Below are 10866 nucleotides of genomic sequence, written 5' to 3' on the forward strand. Positions count from 1 at the left end.
AGGCACTGAAAGCTGCTGCGCTGTAGTGGCTCTGATTGAAAGAGAAAAACGAGATATTGAAAGCAATTTGCCACAGCCCTTAGGAACTCTGTTCTCTRCCCAGACCGTGAGTATGCATGCCTCTCCCTCTAAATGGAACTTACAGGGTCATGAAACCACTTAAGATGACAAATGGGAGGAGGATTAGATTCAGATTGTTTATGAAAAATGCATAGATCAAAGTGGCAAATAGAAAGAAAAAAAACTAAGTAAATTAACACGCAGGTCACTTGCCCTGTCTGGACCAAAGAAATCAGAACAAAGTAGATAGAATCACCTCCCAATATATTATATGCCCGCTGCCCTCCCTCTAATGTCACATAKAATAAAATGGCTTAACATTCAATCCAGGGTCATGGTGATTAACCTATAGATARAACATGGTGGCACCAGAGCTATAGCTGAAGGTATGATTGAGCTGTGTGATGTTCCATTTGCTCTTCTTGACCCGGCTGGCAAGTCAGCCACCAGCACAGGGCAGGACAGGGCAACAAGTGGACTACTAAAAACATCTGCCAAGAGAGATCGAGAAGAAAGAGAGGGATTTAAACTTGCCATGAAGAGTAAGAGAGAKATAGAGAGAGGGAGGGAGGGAGAGTAAGGGAAAGAGAGAGAAAGAGAGAGGGGTGAGAGGGGGGAAAGAGAGGGATTTAAACTCGCCATGAAGAGTAGGAGAGAGAGAGAAAAAGGAGTGAGGGAGGTAGAGAGAGAGTAGAGAGAAAAAGAGAGAGCGGTAGAGAGAGAGCGAGAGAGCGAGGGAGAGGTAGAGGGAGAGGGAGAGGTAGAGGGAGAGAGAGAGGTAGAGAGAGAGAGGTAGAGGGAGAGGGAGAGGGAGAGGGAGAGGGAGAGGGAGAGAGGGAGAGAGGGAGAGAGGGAGAGAGAGAATTGTTCACTTACTAGCATCCACCACCACCCCCGACCACGTACATCCCTCCCTCCGGCGATAATGATGGATGTAGTAATAGAGATAATTGTGGTCGAATGGTTTCTGTGTCAGCTTTAAAAATAGCCAGGGCCGCACGGTGTGCAACTGAAAAACGTATATTTTTATTTTTTCTCTATCTCTCTCCATCATTCTCTCTCTCTCGCTTCTCCTCCCTGCAGAAAGAAAGAATAGTGTCTTGAGGGAAGAGACCGTGTAACTAACCGCTGTTCGGTAATCACCTGGAATGTGCCTCCTCATGGCCGACGGCCAATCTTTGGTTGTCTCTGTGTTGGAGGAGCTAGAGCCGTGGCTGTGATATCTGAGCACTCTTTATCACGTCTTTTCATAAAGGTGCTAGGTTGTGGGGATTGATTAGTTGACCTGGACTGTTGTTATAGCCCAATGGTTAGCAGAAAACCAGACAATATGGACCCGGTAACCTATAGTATCTAAATCCTTGTTGAGGACCGTAGTACATGTGGATTGGTGGTAAATAGTCTGGCCACCCGGACTATTTTACATTGTCGCTCCCCCTTTGGCTTATGTGACAAATACAATTTGATTTGATTTGATGTTGTTACAGAGATTACTGGCTATGTTTTCTTCACAGGTGCATGTATTACGTGTGTGTGGTGTGTGTGTGTGTGTGTGTGGTGTGTGTGTGTGTGTGCGTGCGTGCGTGCGTGCGTGCGTGCGTGCGTGCGTGCGTGTGCGTGCGTGTGCGTGCGTCGTGCGTGCGTGCGTGCGTGCGTGCGTGCGTGCGTGCGTGCGTGCGTGCGTGCGTGCGTGCGTGCGTGCGTGCGTGCGTGCGTGCGTGCGTGCGTGCGTGCCGTGCGTGCCGTGCGTGCGTGCGTTGCGTGCGTGCGTGCGTGCGTGCGTGCGTGCGTGCGTGCGTGCGTGGTACTGTAGCCTAGCCTATGTGTTTTGGCGTTATGGATTACTTTACTATTTTATGTGATTGATTCCGTATGTGCAAACGCACCGAACCCTTCACCCATCATTCCGTATTTGTTCATTGAAAGACGTGGCTCCCACGTCTGTCCAGAGCTTTATCTAATCTCATTCGTATTCCTTTCTACTCGCCGACTTCAAACAATTTGTCCTGACTTGTCTTGCACTTCATCAGGGTTAGCTAGCGAGGAGCTGCCTTCATAGTTGACTGAACTCACAGTGCAGCGCTGAGCTAAATCCTTCAAACATTGCCCTGTGGATAAAGCCCAGCTATTAGCAGTGAACACAGCAGATGTCACAGGGAAACAAATTCGTGATCACAATGAATTCTACTGTTGCCTGTGATGCTCTCTTGAATTTTCGCCACGATAGCATTGGTTTAGGAGTTTAGGATTATAAACCTACTGCAGATTATGTCTGCGTTACTTTCTATCATTAATGACATTTTTCTTCTATCTAAAGATACTACATAAACCAAATATCATTACATCTATTAGTGTGTTATTGTTGCAATCTTTGATATGGACTCGTTTTTTAAAATTTGATTATGCAAATTGGTTTCTACTAATTGGTAATAGTAACCAGAGCAGAATGAAACATCTTCAAAAAATCAATGTCTCTGTGGTGAATTTATAAGTAACTGTATATCATGAATATGAGTGGTACTTCTTTAGATTCAACAGCTCTTCTCATTGGCTTTGAATCAAACATGACATTCAGATTCACAATTGAAGCTTCACAATTAAGTGACATTATAGTTATCAAATATTGACATTGCACCTCCCTCCTATTCATAAGATGTAATGTCATGTTGTTCATGCAGATGAGTCATGTTAGCAGGAGATTTTGTTGACCAATTGGCCTGACAAGGAAAATCTCTGAGCCCTATGGTAGAAATTACAAGATTATGTTATAAGGCTGTTATTGCATCAAATGGCTGTTTTATGCAACAGAATAAGTGGTTGTTAGAACGCTCATCTGTGTGTGTTCTACTGAGGATGGGCCTCTAGAAGATTTACAATGTCTTTGGGTGATACCGCATTCCAGAACATGAGTTAATGTTTCTGTACTGGGGTACCAGGGGGAGATGGCTCCAGGATGGAGTTGGGGGACAGACCCTGGTTTCTACACAATGACAACTGTTTTTACAGCAGATACTGTCTGCTGTGAATTATAAGTATCTTTCATGCAAATCTTAACCKTGTGACCCATTCCATACATCTGTTGTTTGTCATGTAGACTGAAGGAGGATGGACTTTGCTATAAAATGCTGTGCCTCGAACCAGCTCGTTGAGTTCTCAGTGATCACATCCAGGGGTGATTACCGACCAGCTCCATTACTGCAGTAATTAAATAATAAAGTTGATTGTTTTGAAGAAATCTAAAAGTCTCTCCTTTTGATTACAATAATTCCACCACAGCCCGAATTATACTGAACAGTTATTGCCAGGAAAAAATCCTGGCCCTCATGGTAATGGATCAATCTCGCTCGTTCCATCACTGGCCTGACCTAACAAAACAGTCAGCCATTTTGTTTCTTGGAGCGTCATTTCTCTCATTCCTGTGATTCTTCCCACAGGACCTGGTGACTAATGTTTCTCCCCGTATCGTGCGTGGCACCACGTCAGGTCATGTGTTCGGCCCCGGACAGGGCTCCTTCCTCAACATCGAACTGATCAGTGAGAAGACAGCTGCCTACTGGTGCCAGGGTGTCAAAGAGCTGAAGACAGACTTCCCCAAGAATGTGAGTTCACTCTTTTCCACAGATGCCCATTTCACACTATCTACTGGAACCGATTTGTGCTACGATACTCTCACATAGTCTTTTCAGCTTGCTTCCAGTAACAACTTTGGTGGATGTGTAACCAGGCCAGCACAGCACAGCTCCGTTTGGCTTGGTTCGGTTCGGTAGTTTACTATTTGAAGACTCAACCAATCTTTTTCAGCTAAATAAATGTCACTCAAACATTTATTTAGTCCAGAATGAATTACAGTGAAAAATGCAGTGAGCCTGTCTCATTGAACATAATACCCACCTCCTCAGGGATTATTTGTGTTTCCTGTAGGGGTATTTGCTGTATATTCATGTCAGACTGTCCCATTTAGTCTACAGTGATTACACTGTATTACACTGCTGTGCTTCCACACCAAGCTCAGGTCCAGAAATCCTCTTCACAATTGACCTCTTCCGACCTTCATCCTCCTGTTATTTCCTTTACCTGGTTGCCAGAGCCCATCCCCTTGTTCCATCCTCCCCAAATTACTTACCAACGCAGTAAAACATAAATATGTAGCTCCCATTGAGAGACATCCATTAATTTTTTTTCATTGATTTCAGGGAGGTCAAGGCCATTCTCCCTCCCCCATTATTCCCATTCATTATTCCTGTTTTTCTCTGCGCTCGTCTTCAACATGACGTGACCTTGTGGGTTACCATCCTCGGTCCACCTGGGTTGCTTTGAAGGGCGTCCTTGGTGAAGGCAGAGCCAAACTCATCCCAGCGCGTGCCTCCCGGAGGTTAAAGGTCACCGGTGTATTCCGCTCKGCAAAATGAATACTCAGAGAAGGGGAGTGATTAATAGCAAAATCCCTCCCCAAATGATGTGAAATTGTAGGGGCTGGGGAGATTGAGACACCTCTCCCTTGCAGGGACTGATTGAGACTGTGGAGTGGAGTGGTCTCTGTGTGCGTGTCAGGTTTTACAGGCAGCGGGCATGCCTGTAATATTGCTGCACCTGAGGAATGGAATTGTAAAAAAGGGAAGAGAAAGAGAGACTAACAGGGAAACATAGGGACAAATTGACAGAAAGAAAGGGAGAGAGAGAGGGAGAGGGAGCAGGAGAGAGGCAGAATAAGGGAGAAAGAGGGAGCGGGAAGAAAGTGAAAAGGTGCAGCCCCATCCTCCCCTCTTCTAATATCTCCATATCAGCGGTGATTGACAGTTGCCGTGTTGCCGGGGGTCCCTGGAGAGGCAGTGTAGAGGGTGTTGGTGGATGGGCTCACTTACTCACACTACTACATTATTAAAGAGATAACAGGAGGATCCCCCTGCTAGGCTTGGCTCTGCTCTGCTCCTCGCAGACAGACAGGCAGACGGACAGACAGGCAAGCCGCAGGATGGACGGACAAACAGACAGACACATGCCCCACTATCGCTGCAATTCACTCTACCCCATAAACCGCCTCCTCGGGATGGGGTTCAGCTAGAACGGTTCTACTGCAGTGCACACCGCCTGTCAGTCTGTCTGTCGGCACGTCTGCATGTACGTTTGTCTGTCTTGTCCCTTTCCTTCTGTCTTCAAACAATGTGAATAGATACTAAAGACTTTTTCCCAACAATAGTCTGGCCACTGTACGTAGCATGTGCCACTTGAGAGTGGATCAGGGGGAGAAACGTAGCATTGTTTGCTATTCATTTCCACTTCAACTGGCCCGTAATCAATATTTGCAGTTCAGTAGCCGACTCCCATGGTAAAGAGGATGAAGGGTTATCACAAGTCTCCAACAATACGGACACGGAAAGATGCAGGATCTATAAAATCAAACACACACTTATATCACAGGCAGGCATGTCCCTCTGTGCATTGTGGACACATCAGCCTATTTGTGTCTTTTAAAATCCAAAGCAATGAAAGGGAGAGTTATATCTCCCCTACTTTATGGGTAGATTATAGTTTCCACAACAGGACTGAGGACCGTTGAGGATTGAGTGCGGAGGACTGATGGGCGAAAGACACATTATATTGTTCCTCTGTTATTCTCTCAGATGTTTGTGTAGTCTTTGAAACCACTATGTGTTCTCAGGCTCTCAGACAAGATAAGGCACAGCAGGTGAAATCACAGTTGTTACTTGCCCTCTCTCTCTTTCTCTCTCTCTCTCCCTTCCTTCTCTCTTAATCCTCTCTCTCTCTCTCCTCTTATCTCATTTCTCTTCTTCCTCTCTCTCTCTCTTCTCTCCTCCTCTCTCTCTCTCATCGTCCTCCCTCTCGCTTTCCTCAATCTCTCTCTCTCCTCTCTTCTCTCTCTCTTCCTCTCGCTCTCTCATCATCCCTTCTTCAGATTGTCATCTCGAGCATCATGTGTGGTTACAACAAAGCCGACTGGGTTGAGCTTACTAAAATGGCAGAGGTGAGTCCATTTTGTGTTGTCTGTTGTTTCAGAATATAACCTGACTTTACAGGGCTGGACTTGAAGAAAGAGTCAAGGAAGGGACTGTTCAATTTGATCCATTCACATTCTTCTGGGCCAACTGTTTTGTACCAATCAAATGGATTTAAATGACTTCCTTTGTCTTCTCTAAAAACATGCATGTCAATATGTAAAAAAAAATATGCTTTAACAGATACCTTAAAGAGTATCACTCTGAAATAGACCGGCATCCATATTCATGGCTTAAAGCCTCATTGGTCTCTTTGAGAAAAAGCAGCTTCTTACATTAAATTTGCATTAGATAACATCGGATTTACGTCTCAGAGGCAACAGAAACCCACTGTGCTCACAAACTGAGGAATAAATCATAAAACTATTTTTTGTGTTCTTTTTCTCCTCAGATGTGGACGTTTGCCTCTGAAATCTATCGTTTCTCCTATCGTTCCTTCTCAGCTTCGCTCTGTCACTTCACATAGCCCTATTGAACTCATGGTTATTGATGTGAAACCAACACTGTTGTGTTTGCATCAGGCATGCTAAAACCACTGTGATGATTGATAATAGTAGTAGTAGTGGCATAGTATTTCATTGCTAGGGAATGGTATTTACAGTTTTTCTCAATCTCATACAAACATTTTTTGGAACAATGTTGTCGATCTTCCAAACAGAGTTCACAAGAAGGGGGAGAGAGAGAGAGAGAGATAAAAAGAGGGGGAGAGAGAGAGAGAGAGAGAAAGAAAGAGAGCAAGGGAGAGATGGGGAAGAGAGATTGAGAGGGGGAGAGAACGAGGGAGAGAGTAAGGGAGAGAGAGGGAGTCAGAGGATAAGATAGAGAGAGTAAGGGAGAGGGAGAGGGAATAAATCATAGAGTGAGAGAGAGAGAGAGATTTGCGTGAAGAGGAGGCGGAGAAAAAGGGGCCAGAGGGCAGGCTCCCTTCTGAGAATTCGTAGGCGATTGAATAAACCCCCACTTCCTTCCATTCCGCTAGCAAACGTGCAATCTTTGGAAAAATAAAATCGATGACCTATGCGGAAGATTAAACTACCAACGGGACATTCAAAACTGTAATATCTTATGCTTCAAGGAGTCGTGGCTGAACGACGATACTATCAACATACAGCTGGCTCGTTATACACTGTACCGGAANAAAACTGTAATATCTTATGCTTCAAGGAGTCGTGGCTGAACGACGATACTATCAACATACAGCTGGCTCGTTATACACTGTACCGGAAAAATTGAACAGCTGTGTCTGGTAAGACAAGGGGCGGCGGACTATGTATTTTTGTAAATAACAGCTGGTGCACGATATGTAAGGAAGACTYGAGCTATTGCTCGCCTGAGGTAGATTATCTCATGATAAGCTGTAGACCACACTATCTACCTAGAGAGTTTACATCTGTATTTTTTGTAGCTGTGTACATACYACCACAGACTGAGGCTGGCACTAAGACAGCATTGAATGAGCTGTATTCCGCTGTAAGCAAACAAGAAAATGCTCACCCAGAGGCGGCGCTCCTAGTAGCCAGGGACTTTAATGCAGGGAAACTTAAATCTGGTTTACCAAATTTCTATCAGCATGTTAAATGTGCAACCAGAGGGAAAAAAACTCTGGAACACCTTTACTCCACACACAGAGATGCATACAAAGCTCTTCCTCGCCCTCCATTTGACAAATCTGACCATAATTCTATYCTCCTGATTCCTGCTTACAACCAAAAATATAAGCAGGAAGCACCAGTGACTAGATCAATAAAAAAGTGGTCAGATGAAGCAGATGCTAAGCTACAGGACTGTTTTGCTAGCACAGACTGGAATATGTTCCGGGATTCCTCAGATGGCATTGAGGAGTAAACCACATCAGTCATTAGCTTCATCAATAAGCATATCGATGACATCGTCCCCACATTACAGACTACAAAGGGAAGCACACCCGAGAGCTGCCCAGTGATACGAGCCTACCAGACGAGCTAAACTACTTCTATGCTCGCTTCGAGGCAAATAACACYGAAACATGCATGAGAGCACCAGCTGTTCCGGAAGACTGTGTGATCACGCTCTCTGCAGCTGATGTGAGTAAGACCTTTAAACAGGTCAACATTCACAAGGCCGCAGGGCYAGACAGATTACCAGGGCGTGTACTGCGAGCATGCGCTGCCCTTCTGGCAAGTGTCTTCACTGACATTTTCAAACTCTCCCTGTCCGAGTCTGTAATACCAACATGTTTCAAGCAGACCACCATAGTGCCTGTGCCCAAGAAGACTAAAGTAACCTACCTAAATGAATACCAACCAGTAGCACTCATGTCTGTAGCCATGAAGTGCTTTGAAAGACTGATCATGGCTCACATCAACACCATTATCCCAGAAACSCTAGACCCACTCCAATTTGCATACCGCACCAACATATCCACAGATGATGCAATCTCTATTGCACTCSACACTGCCCTTTTCCACTTGGACAAAAGGAACACCTATGTGAGAATGCTATTAATTGACTACCTCTCAGCGTTCAACACTGTAGTGCCCTCAAAGCTCATCAATAAGCTAAGGACCCTGGGACTAAACACCTCTCTCTGCAACTGGATCCTGGACTCTGACGGGCCGCCCCCCAGGTGGTAAGGTAGGTATAAACACCGCAATGATCTCAATAGGAGGCACTTCAGGGTGAAGTTGCTCAGTCGCGGCCTCCTGTAGTCCCTGTTCATACCATGTGACGTGCCGGCAGGCACGACTCAGCTATCATTTAATTGAAGTTTGTGACGAACAAGAGGTAGCCTGATCACAGAAACGATAGAGAGACAGACCTATACGGGAGGTGAGGTCAGAGTCCTGGCCGTATGCTGGTGCCGTAGGAGAAATACTCTCACTCAGGCGGCAGACAAAAGGGGGGGTGGGAAAATTAGGACAAGGTATGAATTGTGAATCTACAAGAAAGTGGACACGCGCAAGCCCCATTCTCATCAGCGGCGGCTGCAGTGGAGCAGTTAAGAGTGTTATAGTTCCTGGATGTCATACTCATCACAAGACTAACTATGGCCAAGCTAACGATAAAAGGTCGTGAAGAGGGCACGACAAAACCTATTCCCCCTCGGGAGAGTGAAAAGATTTGGCATGGGTCCTCAGATCCTCMAAAGGTTATACAGCTGCACATTGAGAGCATCYTGACTGGGTGCATCACTGCCATGTATGGCAACTGCTCAGTCTCCGACCTCAAGGCACTACAAAGGGTAATGTGAACGGCCCAGTACATCACTGGGGTCAGGACCTCTATATCAGGCGGTGTCAGAGGAAGGCCCTAAAAATTGTCAAAGACTAGAGCCACCCTAGTCTTACACTAGGTCCAAGAGGCTTCTAAACAGCTTCTACCTCCAAGCCATAAGATTCCTGAACATCTAATCAAATGGCTACCCAGACTATTTGCATTGCCCCCCCTTCCCCCTCTTTTACGCCGCTGCTACTCTCTGTTGTTATCATCTATGCATAGTCACTTTAATAACTCTACCTAAATGTACATATTACCTCAACTGACCAGTGCCCCCGCACATTGACTCTGTACCAGTACCCCCCTGTATATAGTCTCGCTATTGTTATTTTACTGCTGCTCTTTAATTACTTTTATTTCTTATTCTTACTATTCTTAGAGAGAGTAAGGAAGAGAAAGCGATAGTAACGGAGAGAGAGAGAAAGGGAGATAAAGAGAGAGAGTGTAATGAGAGAGGGAATAAATCATAAAATGTTTTTTCATTTCTTCTATCGTTCCTTCTCAGCTTTGCTCTGTCACTTCACATAGCCCTATTGAACTCATGGTTATTGATGTGAAACCAACACTGTTGTGTTTGCATCAGGAAGGCTAAAAACAATGTGATCATTGATAATAGCAGTAGTAGTGGCATAGTATTTCATTGCTAGGGAATGGTATTTACAGTTTATCTCATTGCCCTGGATTACTGAGGCATGTAAACAACCAACGATTTCAAGACTAAGGTGGTTTATAATATGTCTTTTGACAGTTGTCGCAATGTCATCAGAACATTCTCTTGTCGTCTGACATCAAACTTATGCGTTGTCGTTATGAAAAAGTATAAATAATGACATATCCAAGCTGGTGGTCCAAATATAGATTAATTCTAGTGTATTTTATATACACTTAATATACTAATTAAGTTTGTAGTTAATATCAAGCAGTATGCATAAGCCATGAGTATATGTTAGCGCTCACTAAAGCAACTTTCTAACTATCTTTGGGTTCGTTACTAGCTTGTTAGCTAACTAGCTAATGTTTAAATTAGCTGGCTTGGCCAGTTCAATAATGACCATATCATAGCTGACAACATCTTCACTTTCGCTCATTTGCCTTGATTATTAAGGAAAATAACTCACAAAAAGATGATTATTTACAAATTAATGGCGAGCCAATTACAGAAAAATGTTTTGGTTGTGAGTGTGACGAAACAAAGCAGGACATTCTTCCGGAGAAATTTTTAGAACTTGGATACTGTCTGGCCTAATGTTAATCCTAATTTGATTTGGCGCAGGTCATGTTCTTCACATTACTGTCTCTGGTAACACATACTACATCAAATAAAATCTAAGTTTATTTGTCACATGCACAGGATACGAGGTGTTAGTGAAATGGTTACTTGATAGTGAAGTCTTTTTGTTTAAACATGTAGCTAGCTAGCTAGCTAACAATGAACCATAATCCAACTCATAACGTTACTACACTGCATGAATCTGCAGGTAGCTAACCAACCAGGTTCAATCCGGTTCAATTCCCAATCTTACAATTGGCTCATTCT

The 10866-nt window shown here is 44.4% G+C and overlaps 1 protein-coding gene across 1 annotated transcript in view; it reads left to right on the forward strand.

Moving 5' to 3' along the window:
• The window catches only part of dpydb (dihydropyrimidine dehydrogenase b), a 159742-nt gene that overhangs the window by 95065 nt on the left and 53811 nt on the right, over positions 1 to 10866 (forward strand). The window contains exons 14-15 of the mRNA XM_023976995.2: positions 3495 to 3659; positions 5975 to 6043. Coding sequence (XP_023832763.1) covers positions 3495 to 3659; positions 5975 to 6043 — 234 coding nt within the window. The remainder of the gene's footprint in view (positions 1 to 3494; positions 3660 to 5974; positions 6044 to 10866) is intronic.

The sequence above is a fragment of the Salvelinus sp. IW2-2015 genome, linkage group LG32 (genome assembly GCF_002910315.2).
Source record: "Salvelinus sp. IW2-2015 linkage group LG32, ASM291031v2, whole genome shotgun sequence".
In the NCBI taxonomy this organism is placed as follows: Eukaryota; Metazoa; Chordata; class Actinopteri; order Salmoniformes; family Salmonidae; genus Salvelinus; species Salvelinus sp. IW2-2015.